General features: G+C 43.1%; 1 protein-coding gene across 5 annotated transcripts in view; it reads left to right on the top strand.

The window, feature by feature from the left end:
* Nucleotides 1-25,260, top strand: part of PRKAB2 (protein kinase AMP-activated non-catalytic subunit beta 2) — a 768,584-nt gene that overhangs the window by 697,193 nt on the left and 46,131 nt on the right. For all 5 annotated transcript variants that reach the window (XM_069641335.1, XM_069641332.1, XM_069641331.1 and 2 more), the window contains one exon: nt 11,001-11,069. In XM_069641335.1, the coding sequence (XP_069497436.1) occupies nt 11,001-11,069 (69 nt within the window). The remainder of the gene's footprint in view (nt 1-11,000; nt 11,070-25,260) is intronic.

The following is a 25,260-nucleotide window of genomic DNA, read 5'->3' as shown; positions in this document are numbered from 1 at the left end:
AGTTGAGAGCAATCAGACTAGCGCTGAAAGCTTTCCTGCCGTCTGTCAGAGGAAAACATTTCCTGATAATGACGGACAACACAGTGGCCATGGATTATCTAAACAAAAGAGGAGGTGTAGGGTCACTACCTCTGTGCAGAGAGGCAATGCAGCTCTGGTATTGGGCAATTCAAGAAGGAATCTCTTTATATGACGGCAGATGCACTGAGCAGGCAGAGCACGGTGTCCCACGAGTGGGAAGTGGCTCAGGAAGTCATTCAAGAAATCTTCGCCCTTTGGGGAACCCCTAAAGTAGACCTATTTGCAACCGGAATCAACTGGAAGTGTGAAAGGTATTGCTCAAGGGAATTTCCACTGAGAGGAGCCCTGGGAGACGCGTTCGTAGTGGAGTGGAATTTCCCACCATTATACGCGTTCCCTCCGATTCCCATTATTCCTCAGGTCATCAGGAAACTGAGACGCTTCGGGAGCCGCATGACCCTAATTGCCCCGGATTGGGCCAGGAGAACGTGGTACCCAGACCTTCTAGACATGTCCATCTGTCCCCCAGTAAGTTTTCCTCAGAGAGAGAACCTTCTCTCTCAAATGGAGGGTCAGGTTCTCGATCCAGAGGTCAAAACGCTTAACCTTCATGCTTGGTATCTGAAAGGCTGAGATACAAGGATTGGGACCTCCCAGATGACGTCATGGAGGTGTTGCTTTCGGTAAAGTCTCTATACCGTTGCCGTTGGAAAAGGTTTTGCAACTGGTACAGAGAAAAGAATGTCAATCCTTTTTTATGTTCTATTCCGGAAGTATTGTCCTTCCTCCTGTCCCTGGCACATAAAGGTCTAAATGTTGTAACCATTAAAGGTTATCTTGCGGCGCTTTCCATCTTCAAGCGCTATTCGGAAGAATGCTCCTATTTCAAAATCCGTTTGATAGTGCCATTCTTAAAAGGACTCACAAATGTGTTTCCTCCTCATCCATTTCAAGTCCCAATCTGGGATCTCAATCTAGTCCTAAAATTCTTAATGTATGCTCCTTTCGAGCCTATGCACACTTGTCCATTAAAATTACTGACATGGAAAACTGCTTTCCTAGTTGCTTTAACATCTGCAAGAAGAGTGAGCGAATTGCAGGCACTATCTTCTGGGGCACCCTATACTGTGTTCCACAAGGACAGAGTTGTGTTGAGGGTTAAACCCTCATTCTTACCAAAAGTGGTATCTGATTTTCATTTAAGTCAAAGAATTGTTTTACCCGCATTCTATCCTAAACCCCATCCTAGTAAGGAGGAGGAAAGATTACACAGGTTGGATCCAAAAAGAGCTTTAAGCTTTTACATATCTAGGCTTTCTAGGCTTAGAGTGGACAATCACTTGTTTATTGGCTACACAGGAAAGAGATTGGGTCAGTCCGTGACAAAGCAAACAATATCACGCTGGATTGTGCTTTGTATTTCGGAATGCTGCAGATTAGCACATAAAGACCCACCAGAAGGTCCAAGGGCTCATTACACCAAAGGCATCGCCTCTTCGACAGCCATACAAAGAGGTGTTCCTATAAGGTCCATTTGTGAAGCAGCAACTTGGTCCTTGCTGCATACTTTTTCAAAATTCTATAGCCTGGATGCTTCCCAGTCTAAGAAGCTGAATTTTGGTAAAGCAGTACTATATTCAGCCATCTAGGGGTATCGAAAAAATCTAATCCCTCCTCCAGAGAAATTGTCCATACTGCTTTGGGAGTCTATCTAAGATGAGGAATACGTTGGAGGACACAATCCACTCAAAGAACAAGTTACTTACCAACTGGTAACGTTCTTTTGATTGGATGTTCCTCCAACAAATTCCTCATCGCCCTCCCAACCTACCCCTCTGTAGATTTTTCTGGGCTATTGCCACTCTGACTCTCGCAAGGCAAATACCTGTCTGCCGGCACAGCCTACACAGTGAAAAATCAATCATGAAGGGGGAAAAACAGAACTGAGGCCAACGGGCGCCGCGCATGCTACTTATACACCCGATGACGTCACCCTCGATGGAGGCCTTTGAGGGACCATCGACTCGACGACATCGACTCACAGCGCCCTCTGCCAAAAATTATTTTCCGAAGCAGCTAAAGCTGGATGGAATACATCTAAGATGAGGAATACGTTGGAGGAACATCCAATCGAAAGAACGTTATCAGTTGGTAAGTAACTTGTTCTTTTCTTTTATTTGGTCCTTAATAAAAATGAATAAACAGCCCATATGTGTTTCTCAGCAGCCAACCCCTTCACATTTTTTTTCTTTAGTTTGCACAAGCCTGTTTTGACACATGGGGTGAAAGCTGGCATTTCTTTTTAAATTTGTTTTTTGCATCTGCCTTTCCAATATGGTTTTGTATCTGTAGCCAGCTTATTTTACACACAAGTCTGGCAAAGGTCTCCATGAAATTTACATGTGCACAGAAAGCTATGATTTCTTTTCAAACAGTGATTTTGATGCTTGGTAGCAAAACTTAAGAGCTTTTCCGTGCTGCTGAAATAAAGCTTTTGTGGATTTTTCCCAGATTTGGTTTGACAGGGCCTGTCATTCAGAAGTCATGCTTGTCTGCTGGAACGCAATATGAGAATGTGGATAAGAATAGCAAGGTCCTATTAATAAAATGTTGTGGTAAGGAATCAGAAGAAACTAGCATCATTTTTAAATGTGAATAATTCCCTTTTTCCATGGAACTTTGGGCTGGCAGCAAAACAGCGCTGCCTTTTTACTCTATTTCCTTTCTATATGTAAGAACAAACTGGCACGCTCCCTCAGGGTGCTCCCTTCTTCCCCCCTGCCCAATGTGTGCTTGGCAAGACGGTGCAGCCATCTTTTTGTTGCTGCAAAATGCAGTTTTGGTGCAATGGTGCGCACAGGAGCCAGCACAGCCATTTTGCTGTTTCTGCTGAAAGGCAGTTTTGTTATGGAAGGGAGGAATTCTGTTCAATGGGTCAATGTAGCCCACAACGTCAGAGAGAGATCAACAACCAACTGTCCAAAGTTTTCTAAAAACTGATTAGTTACATCCCCGGGAGGACCATAAACTGTTAAAAAATAAGCCGACCTCTTTGTGAGTCAAGGAAATTGTAGAACATCTCAATGAACTCTTAAATGTGATGGCCACTCCACCACCTGTTTTGGGTGCGATCAAGGTGTATAATACTGTATTGAGTAGGAAGAATTTGAACTATGTCTGGGCCAGAAGTGATAGTAAGCCAGGTTTCAGTCAGGGTTGTAATATCAGGCAGAAATTCTTCAGTATTGTAAATATCCCTGTGGGCATCAGCTGACCGAGCATTGAGTAAAATGCCTATAAGTCTATAAGAAAGAAATGGTTACTTCCTGGCATCAGTTTTCTGAGGCCAATGCTAGTACGTGAAGCGATCACCATTTTCATGTTAAAATCGAGACAGCCAGTTGTATATGCAGTTTCAACATATCTGGTCAAAGCTCACTGTAAATGGAGAAAGTCCTTAATTCACTTCAAAGGGATGACCGCAGAGTTTCCCACCTGTACATGTCACTTTCACTTTTTTCTTATCGCATGATTACTGCATGATTACAATTCTAGGAGGCTTAATTATGTATAGTAATTTTAGTAATTTTATACATATTAATTCTGTCTTATTATTTTATATGGGTATTTATGAATGATTTTAATACTTAGCCCTCTCATTATGGAATGGGGATATTTTATGATTGTAAATTTGATTCTTTGATTGTTACTGAAATGTACTGTTTTGATAATGTGTTATTCTAATGTTCTATTGGATATACCCAGGTGCCTTTATGGGACATGCCTAGAAAAAAACCATGTTGACTGGACTTGACTTAAATATGCAATCAATGATGCATTTGGCCTGTGCATTTATGGTGTGGTCATCACATACGGACACACATATGGCTAAATATATGGTGTCCATATTCATAGGGATATGAATACCACCTTTTCCCCTTATTATATTTGGCATTCCGTAAAGCATACAGAATGGTTCTTTGGTCTGACACTGTTCTTTCCATTTATGTACATATATCTGTGGACAGGGTGTGATTAATAGTCCTTACCTTTTCGTGAAGAGTCACACTACCACACTATCTGGCACACAGATCTATATCACAATCTCTTTAAAAACATTCCTCTGTTATCAGAAAAAATAGAATAATATGTTATTAGCTGAGGCATAAGCTTCAGACTCCCCAAAATACCTATCTTAGGCCTTAAATCTCTCTTTCTAGTCCTGGCCAATCCAATTTGATCTTTTATCTCTTAGTAAGACACAGTTTGCTATTCCTCTTAAGTATGCTACAGTCTTCACTAATCATAAAGGTGCAGACCCGTGAGGCCCCAGCAAACGGCAAAATTGATAGTTTGCTTTCTCTTTAAAATGATTGAAGCTGCTGAAACATGTTGAATCATTCATGATTCCAAGTGATAGACAGGCAGGTTTTCATTCCACATACAGAGTAGAGTGACGTTGATGTTTGATTACCTCAGTAGGCTGACAGATGAAGTTCTAATCCTATTGAATGTTTTTGTGGCCTTCAACACTGTCAACCACACTGTGTTCCTACATCAGCCTCAGCCTTTAGGGGATTGCTAGCTCTCTGATGTGCTGTCCTAGTTGAAGAACCATTTGTCAAGAACACAACTGTGACAATAGATTCACTTAAATCCTTTAATTCACAGATTTACTGAAGTGTTCCTCAGGGTGCTACTTTTTGCCCTTTCTCCTATGCTCATACTGTGTGGCGCATTCCGGTACGAGGACGGCACCGAAATTTTAATTTAGAGAGAATGGAGGCCGGGCCACGGGCATATCCATGCCCACCACCTGGCGCCTCACTCCAGTCCTCTTTGCAGCTCAGATCAGATTGGACCTGCCTCCTGTCAGCACGCAAATATTTTGCTGTGCAGCACATTTTTGCCCTGTGCTTTTCATCTTCATCCACCCTCTGGCAGCTTGCTGCCTTGCATATGTTGGCTCCAAGTGGCTTTTTCAGTCCTGCATCCTGTGAGGGATCGTTGCCGGCTTCAGACCCACATTGCTCTGCTTCAAGTGTCTGGGGGCTGATCACCAGGGGGATTATTGCGTGATGTGTGATGCACTTACTCTGAGGTCACTCAAGAACCGTCTATCAAGGTAGAGGGAGATCTTCTCGCGTTCACTGCTGAAGCATCTCAAGGCCTTCACTTGACAAAATTCAGGACAGAAACAAGGAAGTCAACATTTCTTCTGCTGCACCCCACTGGGGAGACTCCTTCCCAGGGAGTTCCTTTGTTAGGAAGGTTCCTCGAGACTCCAATACCGGCACTTGGACTGAGGCCCCTAGGGCCACCACTGCATGCACTAAGGGGTCATCTGGCTCTACCAGGTCAGGTGCTGAGAGGCCAACTGGTCCTTCAATCGGACTCCAGTACGAGGGACTTCATAGCTCTAATACCAGATTTAGGCCCGAAGGGGTGTCTGTATGCAACAAGACTACCAGGGGATAGCCTGAGAACAGTAAGCCTCCTGGAGATACTTCTGAGGTCTCTCGTAATACCATGAAAACTACTGCTGGCCCTAAACAGCCTTTGGGTCAGGGCTCTGCATTGAGCAGACAGCCTCAAGTTATCCCACATAGACCTAGCCCACATATGTTGGTCAAACAAGAAGGCCCCCCAGGGCATATTTCAGAGGTTGAATCACAATATTCAGTGGCTTCATCCCCCCTCAGAGTGGGCTACCAAACCAGGCCGACACTCATCTCAGATTGCGCGGTCAGGTCATGGAGATTCCGGAGCAAGAAGTGAACATCATCAAGTTCAGCCACTGTGATGCACTTCATATCTCTAATCCTCTAGAAATGGGACTGAACCTAGTGGCTACCATGCCATACACGCCTCTGAAGGACCTTTGTTAGCTTATACACCAGCCGCTGTGTCACAAGAACCCATTCCAAAATCTGAACCTCAAGCAGCATGTAAAGAAAAATTCATCAACCGTTTTATGCTGCTTATGAGGTCACAACAAATGACTAGCATACTAAAAAATCGAATTATGGAAGTCGTTCCTCCTGTTCAACTGCAGAGGCCTCCACCTGAGCCTCAGTCCACGGCTCCGATGCTGCCACCACTTCTTCCTCTGCCTTCTCCACCTCCCCCCACACCTCCTGTATAGGTGAATGTTCGACAATCTCAGATAGCTCCTGTTTACACACGAACAAACAGGTACAATTACATAATATGAGTAAAACATTCAAAAAAAGAATGGATGATAGAGAGTCAATATAAACAACACATTCATACATTTTAGAATATAGAGAGAGATCATACAAGAAATCCAGGGCATACTATAGCACCATGTAAAATTGATTGCAGCCCCTCACAAGTAGGGGAGTCCTATTCAGGGGTGTGGGGATGTAAACCCAAAACTACATGAGTTTATTATTCCATTAGGACCACAGGCAGGAGCAAAATAAGAGTAGTAAATCGATAGTATGCAGTAGTATTACATCAAAACTCCTTCCAGCATGTAATAAAAAATCAACACTGTCCTCATCAGAACAAACAGTTCCACTGCAATGTGCTATGTCAACAACGAGGGGGCAACAAGGTCTCCAGCTCTATGCAGACTAGCTGTGGAGACATGGAATTGGATTATATGCCCAGGCATTCAGCTCAAAGATGTTTACTTGCCAGTGGAAGAGAACACAGAAGCAGGCAGACTAATCAGGCTGAGAACCACCTTGTACGAATGGGAACTGAACGCGATAGCTCTCTGCAGGGTGTTCAGTTCTTGGGGAGATGCAAATGTGGACCTTTTTGCTACAAGGGAGAACACAAAATGTCCTCTATATGCCTCTTGGACAGTTCAGGGCAAGACATCTTTGGGGGATGCTTTCCAGATTCCCTGAGACAGGTTTTGGTGTTGTGCATTTCCCCGTGGTCAAGAGACATTTACAGGGACTAACACGGATATATCCACCTATCGCTCATCGTCATCTAGTGTGGGACTTGAATATAATTCGGGTGAAACTGCTGCATAAACCTCTTGAACCAATGGCATTCACTGACATTTTATCTATCTATCTATCTAAATTCTTGTATTGCGCCACTAACCCAAAGGCCTCAGGGCGCACACGGGAGAAAGAAGACAGACCACAGATCACATCGAAAAGTTCAAGAGAAGGGGGGGGGGAGAAAAAAATACATGAAACACGAAAGAACCATGTACATCTAGTACTCACAATAGACCGATGTAAGGGTACAAACAGTGAGGTACAGGATTCAGTGCACCAACACTATGGAAGGAGAATAATTAAACATTAACCTTTGTCGAACAGGGAGGTTTTTAGTTGTTTCTTAAAAACATACAAGGAACCACTGTTAGCAAGGTGTTTAGGCATAGAATTCCATAAAGCCGGGGCCCAGGAATCAAAGCTTGTTCTTCCAGATATTTTTAAGATGAACAAGGGTTGAACCAAGATAGTGTTGCTGCTTGAGCGCAGAGAACGACCAACCGATTTCTTTTTTAACCTGGCGGTAAGAAATGGTGGAGCTTTACCATAAAGGCATTTATACACAATGGTCAAGCCTTTATGTTGTAACCGCTGTTGGACTGGCAACCAATGTAGACTGCGCCTAGCACCGGAGACATGCATATTGCGCTTGAGTCCCAGTACAGCTCATACTGCACTGTTCTGTATTACCTGCAAAGTCTTAAAATTGGCCTGCGAGGTGCCGATCAGAAGACTATTGCAGTAATCCAACTTGCAATTCACAATCGCAGCTGCGATCAAAGCAAGGTTTTCTTTAGACAGGTATGGACGGTATCTGCCATAAAAGTTGAATATAATAGTGACGGGAAGATTTAAGATAATTAGTCTGTCGAGTAAAAGACAATTGAGGGTCAAAAAAGACCCCTAAAGTTTTTACAGATTTTGATGCAGGTATAACATGTTGACCAATCAAGAAGTTGTCATATTTTGTATCCAATTTCTTTAACCTCTGCTGAGTACCTAGGATCAACAGCTCAGTTTTAGCATTGTTAAGGGCCAGAGAGTTTAACGCCATCCATTTCTGAATTTCAGCAAAAATGTAGTTAATGTGCTCCAAATCTTTTAAATACTCACCAGTAAATTTAATAACAATCTGCGTATCGTCAGCATAGTTGGCGAAATAAATGCCCATGGCTGACAGAAGGGCGCAGAGAAGACATGAGTAAATATTAAAAAGTAAGGGCGAAAGACATAAGCCCTGCGGGACACCACATAGAAATAAGTTAAACTAGTCACGTGGAAAACTACAGTTTTGGTAGCGTAGACGTCTGCTCGCAGAGTTGTTGAAATTCAGGCGTTAGCAGTAGAGGAGCCATGCACACTGTTCCATAAAGACAAGGTGGATCTTAGAACCCACCATGGGGTCTTGCCTAAGGTTTCTCAGCCTTCACCTCAACCAGGAGATAGTACTTCCCACTTTCCTTCTAAATCCCAAATCAGAGGCTGACAAAGTTTTGCATTGTCTAGATGTGTGCAGCGCTTTACAATTTTGTTTGGACAGGACCAAAGACTTCAGAAAGCCAAAAGACTTGTTTGTCATTTTTGGAGGCTCCTCTCCAGGGTCGCCAGCTTCCAAAGTGTGCAAAGCCAGATGGACGGTAGCGGCTATTCCAGAATTTTATAAATTACAGGGTAAACAACAACTGAGAGGAATGCATGTATGTGCTGTCAGGGCTAAGGGTACAGCAGTGGCTTTCCAAAGATGAGTGCCATGGGACGTCATAAGTAAGGCTGCCACTTAGGTGTCACCTTCAACCTTCTGTAAACATTACTACCTCAAAACTAGTGCAAGGTCAGGTGCGGCCTTTGGACAGGCAGTGCTAAAAAAACTATTCTTCAATAATTCATAACAAATTGGTCCTCCTCCCTGAGAAATGGTGTGTTGAAATCGTCCATACAGTATGGAGGAAAGGGTTTGGGATGTAGGAATATTAAAACGTTACTCACAGTAGTGACTGAAGTACCCCAAGTCCCTAGTCGCCTTTCCTCCATACAACCCACCAACCATCCCCCTAATGGAAAAATCTAGCAGACTAATCTGCCTCGGGTCCAATTCTACAAAGGGGACTGAGGTGAGGAACTGGAGGGCAGGGCTAGTAGAGCGTGAATATGCCCATGGCCACGCCTCTCTGTGCTCTAAATTTAATGTCCTGTACGGGGATGCCCCATACAGTAATGAGGAAAGGAGATTATGGAGTAGATGTACTTCAGTCACTATTGTGAGTAACTATTTATTTACTGATTATTTCAGCCTTTGACAAAGCTTTTACATGCCTCTGCTATTTTTCATATGTATGCAGGCGACAACTAAATCTTGCCTCATCTAGAAATGGTGAGTTCTCCATCAAACTTTGTTTTCTTTAGGATTGAAGGCTGTCAGTAAATGGATGGATCTCCGGAGGCTCAAAATGTAATGCCAATAAAATGTATGTTTTGCCTTGCGGACTTTTATCTTCCCAGTTGGAATTCTTCCTTTTGGCCAGATCTTGACATTTCTCTTACTCCTGTAGACACATTACACAACCTTGGTGTCACCATTGACAGCCAGATTTCTTTCATACATCAAACCAAGAAGTTGGCACATTGTTTGGCCAAATCTGCAGACAAAGAAGACTTGTCCATCTCTTTACATTTGGTCACCAAGTTCAGTTGGTAAAAAGCTTTTGTCTCATCATAGTTTTTGCAAGTGCATTTAGGAATACGTAAGTACTTGCTTTTGGGACTTCAAAGGGCCCAGTATTAACTTGCCAAATTCTTCCTCAAACTTTCTAGAAGGGTCCAGAGTCCATCTGCTCTGAAACTGCTGCACTAGTTGCCAGAAAGAATCTAATTGTAAAGCCTTATGTATTACATATAACACTTTTAATTAAAAAGGCCCTGGCTATCTAGCCAATAAATTCCAATGATACTTACCTAATCATTCTCTCCATTCCAAAGATTGTAATCTTCTGATTCACCCCCACCCAAAAAGAGCTCTGGAAAAATGGGGATCTACATCCTTTTCTGCCCAGGTAGCAACTTTCTAGAATTCCATCCCTGACTCTCTTATAAAACAAAAGAACCACCCTACTTTTGGTAAACACTTGACCCCTTTTTTCCCAAATGACCCAACATTTGAATCCCACTATTGCTGAACTTCATAATCTTGCGGCTGGCAAAATGAATATTCATCAGACAAGGCTTGTTTATCGCCAAGGTGTTCTTCAGACATAAATTGTGTTGTTGACATGTCTCACCCAAGCTGCCATTTACAAAACAGGCGTTTACCTCAGCGGCTTTGCTGTGCATGGACGTTACCACACCGGAAAAAGGCAGGAAGGGCGAATAGGGCTGGACAGGGGCTGGAGGGGGCAGGAAGAGGGCTGGAAAGAGGCAGGGAGGAGGCAGCACGTGGGCTGGGAGTGGATGGGCACAGAGCACAGGGGTGAGCCACAGACAAATGCAAGATTAGAAGTGGAGTGGGCTGGGACGGGGAGGGGCGTCAGAATTGGGGGCATGGGGAGGAGACATATTATTGTTTGGTCTATTGATTTTTCTTTAAAATGTCCAGAAACACATTTTTTTAAAACAAATAATTATGGTTCCCCCATTTAAAAAAAAAACTTGAAGGGAATGGAACCTTCTGGATGAGTTTTGTAAAGGTCGACTATCAGGGCACTTCATTTACATATATCAAAGTTCAGCTTTACAAATGACAACAGTTTAATAAAATGTAGTCTCATTTTAGAAGGGTACATTTTGAAAACAGAACCAAGTTGGAGTGGCTACTCAAACTAACATCATATTTTCCTCAAATGATGGGTAGCCTTTGGTGTCAGATATTTGTGTACTTCTGAATGAGGACCCTCATGTTAAAACACATGGAAGCATGATGCCAAATTAACAGTTCGCGTGTCTCACTGTTTACGTGCTTGATCCAAATTCTGTATTGATTTTGAATTGTTTCTGTTTCAGTGTGATCCTGCCCTTCTGCCAGAACCCAACCATGTCATGCTCAACCATCTTTATGCACTCTCAATTAAGGTGAGTTGTAAAACAAAACTGTAATGATTATTACCCGTTTTACAAAACGGCTGTTCGCTCCATTCCAAAATAAGAACATTGATTTGCCCAAAACATTTCACTTGAGTAATTATAGCTGACGTGGTTGAACACATTTGCTATAAACATGTTAGACTTTTTCGAGCAACACCACAACAGAGTGAATATGTAATTGTTGTAGGAGGCAGTGGAGTGTGGGCGCTTTGAAGATTAAAATATCGTTTCTCAAGTAATTAATTTTAACGAACGGACATCCCCAATTACTTTTCATCAAGTCGCCAAAATATCATAGCAGACGTGACTGTACATGTCCTTTGTCTACTACTCATGAAATCGTAGCAAGAGTCATCGCTGTTGCAAAAATATTTACAACAAAAAGAATCTAATCCCTCTCGGGAGCATAGCGCAGTGGCAACTGCTCGCCTTGGAAACAAGACGACACAGAGCAACACAGGTTCGCTCCCCGGGTCTGCGCTTAGAAACCTCTGGGTATTAAGCGCTATAAATAACCTATCATATCATATCACGTATATAACCTTTAGAGTGCACCCTAACCTAAGGGCAAACAGTCGGTCGGTCTACAGCATAACAGAGCACACATAATAAAACAATAATAAACAGAATGAATCAGGGTGACAAAATAGCAGATACAAATTAAAAGAACTTCAGAACAAAAAGCCAAAGAAAGCAGATGCAAGGGGCACCCGAGAACCATACATATAGGTGACTACATAGCTGGAAAGACTAGGCCAGCTGGTTATTTTCAGGAGTCTACTGAAAAATCTAAGATCTGGGGCACACCTGATGTCAGGCTAAAAGGAGTTTCATTTTAGAGGTGTGTCCGCAAAAAAGGTTCAGTTAAAAAGGAGACCAGTTTCAACCTTTATGATAAGAATGGAATCCTGAGCTTTAACCAGCGTCGCATCTAAATAGTTTTATGTATGTTAGCACGTACCACACTTAGAATTGTGAACATTAGCCTTGCATCACATCCAGACAGAAATGCGAATGTTAGCAGGCGCTACACTAAAAAGAAATCGTAAACACTAGCCTGCTTCACATCTAGTTAGGATGTTGAAGGATAGCAAGTGCCACACTCAGATGGAATGGTGAAGGATGGCAAGCACTGCACCTAGACATAATTGCGTTTGTTAGCACATGCCACACTCACATAAGTTTGAACAATAACCTGCGCAACAACTAGATAGGACTGTGAATGTCGACCATTACCACAGTTATATAGAATAGCGATCGCTAGCGTGTGCCAAGTCTAGACTACATCAGGAAGCGTGATTATTAGCACATGCCACACTTGAATGGAATTATGATTATTAGCATGAGCCGCACTGAGGGAATTGTGATTATTAGCACATACCACACCCAGAGGTAACCCTTAACATTAGGGGACGTTGCATCTAGATAGTACTGTGAATATTAGCATGTACCACACTGAAAAGAATTATGCCACATGCCACACTTAAGATGGAATTGTGAATGTTGGCATGAGCCACACCTAGACGTAATCATGAACATTAGTCAGCGTAGCATCTAGACGTAATCTTGAACATTAGCCAACGTTGGAACTAGATGGGATCGTGAAGGTCAGCATATGCCACACTCAGATAGAATTGTGATTGTTAGCATTTGCCCAATTAACCAATCCATTAACAATTTCACCCTTCTGCATACACCTCTCAAACTCTAACCAAACACAACCACAAGCCTATAACACAACAATCTGCACAAACTTCACTACACCGCAACAACAAAACAAACCACACATAGAATCGCACAACAGCATACGACGGCTACTGACCGGAAAAACACCCCAAGCCCAGCCAACGGAACCACTGGGTTGAGGCTGCCAACAGCACATCACTGCTATCTAGCACTTCAGCTTATCCCCACTAACTCACCCCCCCTTCCTTTTTTTTAGAACCGCCAGAGTGCCAGGGGACCACTCCGGTGGTGATAGTGCGCGGTACAAATATCCTTTAACATTAAGATAAAATATGATATTTTATTTATATCGTGCTCCTACACAAGTGTTTCAGAGTGTGAAAGTGAAACACTTGACTGCCCAGTTCCTGCTTTGCATAAGGCTTTGTCCATCGCGCAGTCTGAATTTTCTTCACCAGATACTCCATGTGGCACTGGGTAAGATGCCTAGAGGGTGGGCAGGCACACTTTAATTGGAAATGGTATTATGGTGTGTAATGAGATTGGCCTAAAAATGTATATTTTACAATTCTTATTGCTTCTTTATTTTGGAGAACTATCTATGGTCTAATATCCCCCACCGCAACAATCCCCTACACACGGTTCAAAATGTGCACTCGCCACTAACATTTGGCTAGTGATAATTGATTCTTGGCGAGTAAAACATTGTGTGCTGTGTGTATGTGCAGAATGCAGGTGTCTAGTGACGTTTTATGGCTGGCTAGTAGCTTGCAAGTTTTAATTGCCATACCACAATCTCGGACAAGAAACAGGCTGTTTTAATCATGATATTTTGTTTTATTTAAATTAATAAATAAAGCGGTTTTAGGTGGTCCCTTAACTTACAATTCTTGGGAAGTCACCCACCATGCCTCCAATTAATACAAGTAGCTTGTCTACAGAAAGGAAAAGGCTCACTAACAATTTCCTTTAAAATAAAATATCCAACTTATTTTGCATTATCAGACAAGCATCCAATAAAATACATATTTATGCGTAATCAAATAAAAAATATTCTTCTAGAAAATGTGTTCACATTTTCACTTCTGCATTACAAACCTCACTAAAAGGTCAGCTGTGTGTGAACCAAATCTGCTTTAAAATTGAAACAAAGTAGGATCAAACAAACATGGAAAAACCAAGATTAAATATGAAAAGTATTCCTTCACTCGTAGGCTAAATATAATTTGAAGGTTCTAATTGCATAGAACCCCCGATCTCAATGGGAACTACTAGTATTTGTTGACACAACTACATTCTTAATTCTCTGTTTCATGTAGCACATAACTCAGAAGAAACAGTTCAGTAATATTGGAAAGATGATTCTATTCAGACTTGCCAAACAATTCTAGCAACCTTCTCTAATGAGAAAGAGAAAAGGCCCCAATACCCCTCAAAATAATTTCGAATTCATTTCCACTAAGAGTGGCAAGTTGTATTATAAATACATGGTAATATGGGCACATTATTTTTAGATCAGCAGCATGGACAAAATATCTGAGAATGGCTCAGTTTTCTTGTGGAAATGTATGGAACTCACTCTTCGATAGAAGCTTTTATTTTGGAGATTAAAATGCATTTCTCTTTTTAAATATCACACAACCATGACATTATACATTTGAAATAAAAGAGGAATCAGCAAATACATTTTTAGTTTGCATTAGGAGTCAACTTAGGGCAGAATCCTTCGCTTTCTGTGCTAGGTTACTTGGAGAAGTGAAGTTGAACATTTAAATCAAAATTATTGTCCTGGGAATGAAGGGAAGAATGCAACCTCAGAATGGATTGTGTCCTTTCATGTAGTCCTCATCCATGATATCTTCATTTCCAGCTTTACATGCTTCGGAAAATATTTCTCTCGGCAGAGGGCGACTCGATGTCCCTCGAGGGCTTCCATCTCAGTTGACGTCATCGTCGAGTACATAGTCCATGCGCAGCATCCGTTGGCTTTGGTTCCATTTTTCTGCAAATGTGATCGCTTCCTGGTTAATGGCACGCTTCAGTTTTCTTTGAAAACATATCGAAAATGACCTTGTCTTCTGCTCCAAATACTCTGAAGACGGGCTTCAAAAAGTGTATAAAATGCTGCACCAAGATGTCGATCACAGACCCGCATAAGATATGTCTCTGGTGCCTGGGCGTCAAGCATGTAACCGATGTCTGTCCGATGCTGTCAGTCGATGACAGGTAAGGCCTTAAAAGACTACAAATCTAAACTTGCAGCGGGTAGGATTGTCCCCAAATTCCCATCCACTCTGTCTAATTTCGGGTCATCCCACAAGTCAAGAGATTCCTCTCCTCACAAAAAAAGATCGAAGAAACAATCACACTCGAGTAGACACTGCTCGTCATGTTCGAAAAAATTGAAGAGAAGGCACAGATCACCTTCTTCTTTCTTTTCTTCTTCCTCAGAAAGGAGCATAGTCTGCCCAACTAAATATTCCTCTCAAGAGGAGTGGGAAATCTTTAGGAGGAAAATATGCGAAATCTTCGATGATCAGGCCCCGACGTCCTCGAAGCACAAGAAAAGTGGCCATACTATGGTTGAAGACAAACATGATGCCTAGGCGAAAAACCCACCCATCTGGGTCAGACGACTAAGGCTACTTTGCAGTCTTCGAGTACTCAACGAGATGAGAAGTCGTTGAAAAAAACCTCGAGTCGAGGGCAAAGTCCCTCGAAGCACAAGACAAAAGTCAAGCCGTCAACACCATTGCCTCCACTGAGGTCGACACCATTGACACCTTCGACATCGATGCAAAAATCATAGACGCCGATTGTACATTCTTCGACAACTTTGCATCAAAAAAGTCAAGAAAGGGTTTTGAAACCTTTACCTAAAAAGGATTTTTCAATATATGAGGGCTATGAAACCTCTGATGATACCCCTCTATATTGTCTCCAATTGGACACCCTAGTATTTAGAAGAATACAAATATAACTGAATGCTTTATTTCAGAAGAGACCAGGGTTAGGGAACTACATGACAGCCAGTGGGGTAGACACCTCCCCAGAACTAAATTTTGGGAAGCCAGACCCGCTGTTCATGCAGATGCATCCTACAGGACCCTATTGACCAGAGTTTGCAATTCCTGGGATGGAGTAGACAGCTCCTACATTTGAACAGGACGACCTGACTGATATATTGGACAAGGGTCCTCGAAATTACCCTATTTTACCATTCCATGTGGCACTGCATAAAAGGGTTGCTGCAAGTTTGGAGGCTCCAGAATCCAGCCCTGCAGTAAACAATGTGACCAAAAAATACAGGCCATCCAGTAGCGATCCTGGCTACCTGTCAATTCATCCTACTCTGGAAAGCCTAGTAGGACAGGTAGCTACATCTGCCTCCAAACAAGCAGCGTACCCAACCATACCCTCTGCTAGGGATGACACACACTTCGACCCTTGGGCTAAGAAAGTATTTTCTGCTATAAGCATGGCTTTAAAGTCTGCTAATTCCACATGTGCCCTTGCAAAGTTTACAATCACTCTGTGGGACAGCATAGCGATGGCGGCTGATCACATCCCTGAGGGTGAAGAAAGAGGCAGCTTCAGGATGCCCGTGGGACTACGGCGTGTTATAAGCCTAAAGACATAGACATAGACATAGGAACCTGATAAGAGATGGCATAGAGGCCATGTGTGAGCCTCTCCATTAGGGCCATGGTGGCAAGCACTGTCATAGGCAGATTTACATGGTTGAGGAAGTGAGGTTTTGCACCTGATATATAATCCAGAGACCGTAACATTCCTTTTGGCGGCTCCCATTTATTTGCAAATAAGGCGGCGAAAGCCTTGAAAAGCTGCAGGCCTCAAAGGCAGCAGTCAAGTCCTCAAGTGCTGCAGTCAGGCAGCCACAGCCTTTTCACCCCAGCGGATCATCTTGGAGGGGTAGGTCTTTTCGCTACTACTCCTCAGTTGAAAGAGCGAGAGGACAGGCTGGACAAAGAGGACAGAGAAGATTCCCTCGTGGTGGACTGGGGAGAGGTGCTAAGCCCACTCAAGCAGCGGCGTCTTTACTATCAGCCGATGCTTCAGCTGCCTCAAAACCACTCTGGGGTCTTTACTCACAACACCCCGTGGGAGGCAAACTGTCACAGCATCTGAAAGAATGGCGAGGTATTACTTTGGATGCATGGGCACTGAAAACGTTAGCCCAGGGTTACTGCCTCCCCTTTAGACCTCGGGATCATCCACCGGGAAACCATTCGCTAAATGTTCCACATCCATTCCTGTTGCAGGACATTTTGACCCTGCTAAAGAAAACTACTATAGAACCAGTAGCTGTGATGCAGAGGAACAGGGGATGGTAATCTTCCTATTTCCTAATCCCCAAGAAGGACAGAAGACTAGACCTACCTTGGACTTCAGGCCCTCCAGCTCCAGGATTGGATGGTATCGTTGGACCTTCAGGATGCTTACTTTCATATGCCAATCCAACACAAGCACAGGAAGTACCTGAGGTTTTCCATCTGTGGTTCAAATTATCAGTTTTTCTAATTCTGGCATTCGGGCTGACCTCCGCCCCAAGAGTTTTCACCAAGTTAATGGCAATGGTAGCAGCAAGTCTCAGGAGGGGGGTGGGGGGTTCATGTCTACCCCCTACCTGGACGATTGGCTTATCACGGCACATTCACCCGAACAGGCCCAAGAACATCTCAGTATCAGCTCAGTATTACCTGCCACTCCCTCCACCGACTGGGCTTCTCCCTCAATTACAAGAAGTCTCACATGATACCATCTGAAAGAGTTTATTGGAGCAGTCCTAGATGCATCCTTGGGAAAAGCCTCACCACCCAAGATGAGAGCTCAAGACATTGTATGGATGGTCACCAAGTTTCAGAGTGCCCAGTGTCTTCCTGCCTTCAACTTTTTTGAGGTTGCTCGGCCTCATGGCATCCTGTATTTTTCTGGCTCGCCTGAGAATGAGATCTCTTCAATGGGCTCTCAGAACACAGAGGTCCAATTCCCAGGAAGGATGGCAGACCGCCTTCAAATTCCAAGCAGAGTCTCACAGGACCTTCTGTGGTGGGCCTGCGCGGATAACATTCTGAAAGGAGAACCTTTTTTGGCCAGAGATAACAGCAATGACGGATGCCTCCGTCATGGGGTAGGCAGCCCACGGCAACGATCTGACAATCAGCGGTCCTTGGTCTCCATCAGAGTCCAAACTACACATCAACCCTTTGGAGCTAAGGGCAATCAGACTAGCACTGAAGGCCTTTCTGCCCTCTGTATGGGTAAAGAATGTCCTGATAATGATGGACAACACAGTGGCCATGTACTACCTCAACAAGAGAGGAGCCGTAGGGTCACTACCACTGTGCAGAGAAGCAATGCTGCAACTCTAGTTCTGGGCAATTCCAGAAGCAGTCTCTCTATCGGCAGTTCACCTAACCGGAGAAGTGAATAAACCAGCAGATTCTCTGAGCAGGCAGAGCACAGTCTCCCATGAGTGGGAACTAGCTCAGGAAGTCCTTCAAGAGATCTTCACCCTTTGGGGAACCTCTCAAGTGGATCTGTTTGTAACCAGTGTCAACCGGAAGTGCAAACTGTTTTGCTCCAGGGAATTTCCTCCAAGAGGAGCCCTAGGGGAAGGGTTCATAGTGGACAGGTTGTTTCCACTCCTGTAAGCGTTTACTCCAGTCCCTGTCATTCCTCACATGATCAGGAGGTTGAGCAAGTTTGGGAAATCCATGATCCTAATTTCCCCGGATTGGGCCAGGAGGACGTGGTACTCAAACCTTCTGGACATATCTACCTGCCCTCCAGTACGTCTTCCACAAAGAGATGACCTTCTCTCGTGAGAGGAGGGTCGGTTTCTCCATTCAGAGGTCAAGCCACTCAGTCTTCACGCATGGTTTCTGAGTGGATGAGGTACAAGGATTGGGACCTCCCGGATGACGTAATGGAGATTTTGCTTTCGGCCAAAATTCCAGCAACAAAATCCCTATAACGCTGCCATTGGAACAAGTTCTGCAGCTGGTGTAGGGAAAAGAGTGTGGACCCTTTTCAATGCGATACACCTACAGTGTTATCTTTTCTACTACATTTGGCAAATCTGGGGCTCCAGATTGGAACAACCTCTAGCAGTGCTTTCCATATTCAAGCGCACCTCGGAAGAGGCCTCTTATTTTAAAATACCCTTAATAATAACATTTCTGAAAGGACTCAAAAATTTGTTTTTTCCAACACCATTCCAACTACCAACTTGGGACCTTAACTTGGTTTTAAAGTTTTTGACGTGCGCTCCTTTCGAGCCACTCCATTCCTGCCTTTTAAGCTGCTAACTTACAAAACCATTTTGATAGTAGCGATAACATCAGCCCGCAGGGTGAGTGAGTTGCAGGCATTATCCTGTAAACCTCCGTTTACCACTTTTTTCAAGCAGAGGTCGAAGTGGGTGGGAGCGGTCGGGAGCAGTGCTCCTATACTTTTTATTTTTAAGGTTCACCGTTCCTATACTTTTATTTTAAAAAGAAACTATTCAGGAACGGTTTACTTTTCAAATAAAAGTATAGGAAGAAGTTGAAGCTTACACTTCAGTGCACTGCACTGAACATTCCCTTAAATAACAGGTGTGTGTGTTTGGGGGTTTGGATTGTGTATAGGAGGGGGCACAGCGATGGGGTTTGTGGCGAGCGGGGCAGACTGGCAGGGATCATAGCTCCCCTACTTCTTTTCATACACTTCGACCACTGTTTACAAGGAAAAGGTTGTCCTTAGGGTCAAACCCTCATTTCTACCGAAGATTGTGCCAGATTACCATTTCGCACAGAACATTGTGCTTCCTGGTTTCTATCCTCCACCTCATCCTGGCAAGGAAGAGGAAAGATTCCATAGACTCGATCCCAGGAGAACTCTAAGCTTTTATATTCCGAGGACGGAAAAGTTGCGACAGAATGACCAACATTTTATTGGCTATACAGGCTACAAACTAGGACTGTCAGTCACCAAAGAGACCCTATGCAGATGGATCATACTGGCTATTTTGGAGTGCTACAGATTAGCCGAGAAAGATCCCCCAGAAGGTTTAAGGGCTCATTCCACTAGGGGCATGGCAACTTCCTCTGCCCTTCAGAGGGGAGTTCCAATAAAGGATATCAGTGAGGCAGCTACTTGGTGCACCTTCCACATGTTCACAAAACATTACTGTTTGGACACTTCTAACAGCGAAGGAAGATTTGAGAAGGCAATACTATGATCCATTCTGGACAAACAAAAGCTCTCAATTATTACTCCCTCCTCCAAAAGAACCTAATGCTGCTTTGGGAGTCTATCATAAATGAGGAATACGTGGGAGTACACAATCATTTGAAGAACAAGTTACTTACCCCTGGTAACGTTCTTTCGACTGGATGTTCCTCCCACATATTCCTCATCATCCTCCCAACCTACCCCACTGTAGAATTTCCGAGCTTTGGACCTTGCGCTCTTTTACGGTCTGATAATTTTAAAGGCAGTTATCAAGGCCGTTAATTCTGCATATGGTGGTGAAAAAACAACTGAAGCCAACGGACGCTGCGCGTGGTATGTGTACTCAATGATGACGTCAACCGAGATGGAAGCCATTGAGGGACGTCGAGTTGACCGTCTTGTCGCACAGCGCCCTCTGCCAAGAGAATTTCTTTTCCAAAACAGCTAAAGCTGGAAATGAAGATATCGTAGATGAGGAATACGTGGGGGGAACATCCAGTCGAAAGAACGTTACCAGGGGTAAGTAACTTGTTCTTCTTTTGTACTCCCCTTTTAGAAGTAGAAAAACTATGTTCACAATAGTTTTTAAGTAAACTATGGTTTTCACAGGTCAGAGCAGTTATCAATCCATGAAAATCTGCAAGTTATGTTGCATATTGCCTACGCAAACTTTGCAAACCCAGATATAATTTGCTTGTATGAAAACCAATGGAATTAATTAATGATTAATTTCTGGCAGAACCAAATATGCTTTGCACAATTATAGATTCTAGGGAAATTTATTTTAAATATGCCTTCACAAAATGTAATTTTATGGGTCATTCCCAGAGCTTTATAGTTAATGAAAGTATTAAAAGGCATTTCTCATTTACATTTTGATTTGTTTAATTAAATCATATAGACAGGATCAGCCTGGATGCTGAAGGATCTCTCATAGCATATGGTTTCGGCCACTGGTTAAAACTGGGGCGGTCTCCTGTTCATATGATTGTTGACAGCCCTATGGGATCAGGATAGAAGGCATCATCTGCTCTGGTCCCTTTCTCACTCAGCTAGAAACATTTTTGTACCTAGTGTGAAGGCATCATGAAGCAAGACACAGATACAGATTCAGAATTCAAAACAAACACTATCATTAACTTAAATGTTTGGATGGAAAAACGCCTAACTTATCCTATGCTAAGGTGGGATTTCCCTACCTAACTGAAACTAAGGAAAGTCTGAGTCAAAGAGTTCAATAAAAGAATCTGTCTGTGTGCACAACCTGTAATTGCCCTTACAGCTAATCTATGCAATGTGTAGGGATGTCAGCAATCAAAAGAAAACAGTGTTTTCACACAAAGTTCTGAACTTCTTCCAGCTCGCAGCTTCTTTTCAGCTCCCTTCCCCAAGTGGAAAACAGTTCTGCAAAAATACTCAAAATTACCTTCCTTCAACCTAAGATTAAATAGTCTTAATCAGGACTCAGGGTTTTCTTCCCCAAGTCTTAAGTAACACAGTTCGAACAACCCAGTGCTCACTTCAGCAAATATCTCCAATCTTAAGGGTTCCCTTCCCCAGGATATAGTTGAGAAACACAGCTCAAAAACAAAGTGTCCTTGTCTTCTCAATTTTAAGTTCCACAGTTCGGTTAATTTTGTTTTAAAATATTTGTTCCACCAGTTGACAGCAATACGCATTTAACTTTTAAAGTTCTGCTGTAAATCAAGCTTCATTATCTTTCTTTTGTTTGTATGTTCTTTAAAGTCACATTCATTTTAGAACTAGGCACACTTTAGTTTGCTTACACATTAAAGTTATAATAATTTCAGCGCTTCACCATGCAATGGTTTGCTTGGATTTGAAAATGCGTTCACTTTATGGATTCCCTTAATTCTGTTTGTTAACAAGGTTTTGATTCAGTTCGGTATTCAATAATTATAAGTTTCGCTTATCTGTTGTTCAATATGTGTTTGTTTCGCTGTTATTGAATTGCTCAGTGTTCAGAGACTTTCAAAAACATGTTTCTTGACACACGTGACCACTCTGATAGTAAGTATTCCCAGCTGTTCTGTAATTGATAATGAAAGGATCAGAGACTTTTGAAAATGTGCTCATTTGAAGCACGCGACCACTCCGATACAAAGTATTCTGAAAATAATAAAGATCACACATGCGCGCACCTGGTTTCTCATTCATCAGAAACTCACCGGTTGCTTTAACAGTTCTTGCTGCAGCGCGGATCACACAGCCTTCTGCTTTTAGTGTTGATACTCCAGCTCGTGCCCCTCAGACACTCCTACGTTGGCCCTCCAACCCAGGTGAATGAGTACTTTGAGCAAAAGGGAAAGGGGCAGCCTTCCCACATGGCCCGTTTCATCTTGTTCAGCCTGCTCCAGGTAGTGCCAGCTCCCATGCCACTCTTCCATGGACTGCCTCTCTCCGTAGTCCTCCGAGTTTCAGCGTTCTGCTCCAGTAGGGTTCTCTGCTGCATGTACCGGCCTTTGTGTTGCTTCTCCTGTCACTCTTATCCCCACTGGGCTGGTCTCCTTTTATACACCTGCAGCTCCTTGACAGGCTGCAGGTGAGAATGTCCAATTAACACTGCCTGACTAAAATCAAAGGGACATGCTTGACCATTACAGCTCTTAGCAGGCATCTTCCTCGTCCCAGTACCAGAGTAGTAAAATAACATAGTCTTCATTGCTCTTAGTTGCTTCCTCTTGATGGTATAGAGGTGGTACAAATGATCTTCCCATGTCTTGCTATGTATTACAATGTCATCTATTTAGGGTCCGCAGAATTCTAAGTACGGTTGTAAGATTTTATCCATAAGTCTCTGAAATGTTAAAGGAGCACAATCTAGCCCAAAAGGTAGTTCTTTGAATTGTAAACAACCCTATGGGAGTGGCGAAGGAAGTTGTCTCTTTATATGCAAAGAAACCTGCCAATATCCCTTTGTGAGATTGAGTGTTGACCAGTAGACAGCATTACCCAGCTGATGTATCAGATCATCGATATGGGACATTGGGTAAGACTCAAAAGCAGAGATGGCATTCAATTTATGAAAATCTATACAGAATCTCCAACTTCCATCGGGTTTTGCTACCAGTACGATGGGGGGCGGGGGAGCACGGGCTATTAGAAGGGTCAATGATGTTTGCCTCCAGTATGGTTTTGACTTCCTGGAATATGGTTTTTTTCCTAGCCTCAGGTCACCGATACGGTTTTAGGTGTACACCTTTACCTATGGGAGTGCGGATGTGATGATAAATATCCTTCACTCTCCAAGGTTCTTCCCGAAACACATCCGTATGCTGCCTTATAAAATCATATAGATCTTGTTTCTGATTATTATACAGGTCAGATGAAATTAGGGCCTTACTTTCTGTGTCCCTCGGGCAGGAGACAAGATAATATTATGAACGGATACTTTGTGGGATTTTCTTTTCACTCCTTTAACAAATTGACATTATAGATTTGTGTTTTAAGGCGACTATCAGGTTGTGAGATCTTATAATTACATGGACCCGTTTGCTCTATGACGTCATATAGTCCATTCCACTTGGACACAAGTTTATTTTCTGGAGTCGGCAACAGGACAAGTACCTTTTGACCTATCAAAAAGGATCTGAGGAAAACCTTTTTATCGCACAAGGTCTTTTGCTGCTCTTGTGCCTTTACCATATTAGCCTGTACCAGAGATCTTACAACCTTCTTGTGCTCTTTCAACCTACTCATAGACTGGGAGACGGGAATTGGAGCTGCCTTTCTCTCCTCCCAGTTTTCCTTCAACATATCCAGGACATCCCGTGGTTCTTGTCCATAAAGGATTTCAAATGGGGAAAATCCTGTTTAAGCCTGAGGTATTTTCCGAATTGCAAACAGGCCCAGGGTATCATCTGATCCCAATGATTTTGCATCTTGTTCAGCTAACTTTCAGAGCATGATCTTTAGAGTCTTGTTAACTCTTTCTACTAGGCCATCTGGCTGGGGATAATAAACCGATGTTCTAGGATAGCAATGTGTAATAGTTCTTTAACTTCCCCCATAAGCTTGCTCATGAAAGTCGAGCCCTGATCCATTAAGATCTCCTTCGGAAACCCCAAAATGGAGAAAAAGATGAGTATTTGTTTCAAGATCTGTTGTGTCATGTTGGGCCTCAGGGGAAGGCCTCTGGATAACGTGTATTTATTCCCCAGTTTAGAAGTCTCCAGGGGACCGACAATAACCATACCAATCCTGGAAAATGGAACCTCAATTATTGGTAACGAATTCAAGGGAGCTGGTGGTGGTATCTGTGTACTAGTCTTCTGGCAGACTGTGCATGCTTGAATGAAGGTTTTAATGTCAGCATAAATTACGGCCCAATAGAACTTATTCGCTATATGTGCTTGAGTCTTGGACGCACTAGATGACCTCCTGACAGATGGGAATGGGCTATCTCTAGGACCACCCGCTTATGACTCTTGGGGACCACCAACTGAGTTTTTACTTGACCTTCCAAAGTGATATCTTATCTAGAAATAAGTCCAGATTTAAAAACAAAAAGAAGGGTCCCCCTTTCTCACGACCTTCAGGTTTCAAAACTACCTGCAAGAATGCCTGAGCCAACAAGGGGTCATTTCTCTTAGTGAAAGCTAAATCAGGAAGTGTCTCAGGCTCTTTCTCTTGTAGGCGATCTAGTTTAAGTTTTGGGAGGGCCATCAGTTGTTTTGTCAGACTCCCCAAAGCCTGGAGTCCCCCTGTCTGAGCTTTCTTTCCCCGATTTTTCATGAAACCTAGGGAATACTGCTTTTTCAAACACCCCTTGAGCAAACCTATACCCTTGGTGGATCGGGAATGGATCCTTTCCCTGATTTCGTAGTAAGACCTTAACATCACCTCAGGAATTCTGGGTCTATCACCCCCGCTAAGACAACAATACCAAATCTCCAGTCTAACCCTGACTTGGGTGCTAGTCTAATGTATGTATCAGGGGGTGGAATCAATATCAGGTCAGTGGGTATCAGTCTCCTTTCACCTGGGGGAATTGTTTCATCCCTTCTACTACAGATATCAAACCTGATAGAGCCTTTAGTGGCTACTGAGGGGTTCGATGCTCTGGCACTCAACCTTTCAAATTTTAGAGTCTCCCAACTTATATCGGTTGAGCCATATACCACCCCTGACACCATCTGTGAAGGGAATATGAAGCAAGACACAGACAAGAGATTCAGAATTGAAAACAAACACTTTGATTAACGTAAATGTTAGGGTGGAAAAAGGCCTAACT

Source organism: Ambystoma mexicanum, chromosome 1q (genome assembly GCF_040938575.1).
Source record: "Ambystoma mexicanum isolate Mex_15411 chromosome 1q, UKY_AmexF1_1, whole genome shotgun sequence".
NCBI lineage: Eukaryota > Metazoa > Chordata > Amphibia > Caudata > Ambystomatidae > Ambystoma > Ambystoma mexicanum.
The sequence above is the reverse complement of the archived record's forward strand: the minus strand, read 5'-3'. Positions and strand labels throughout refer to the sequence as shown.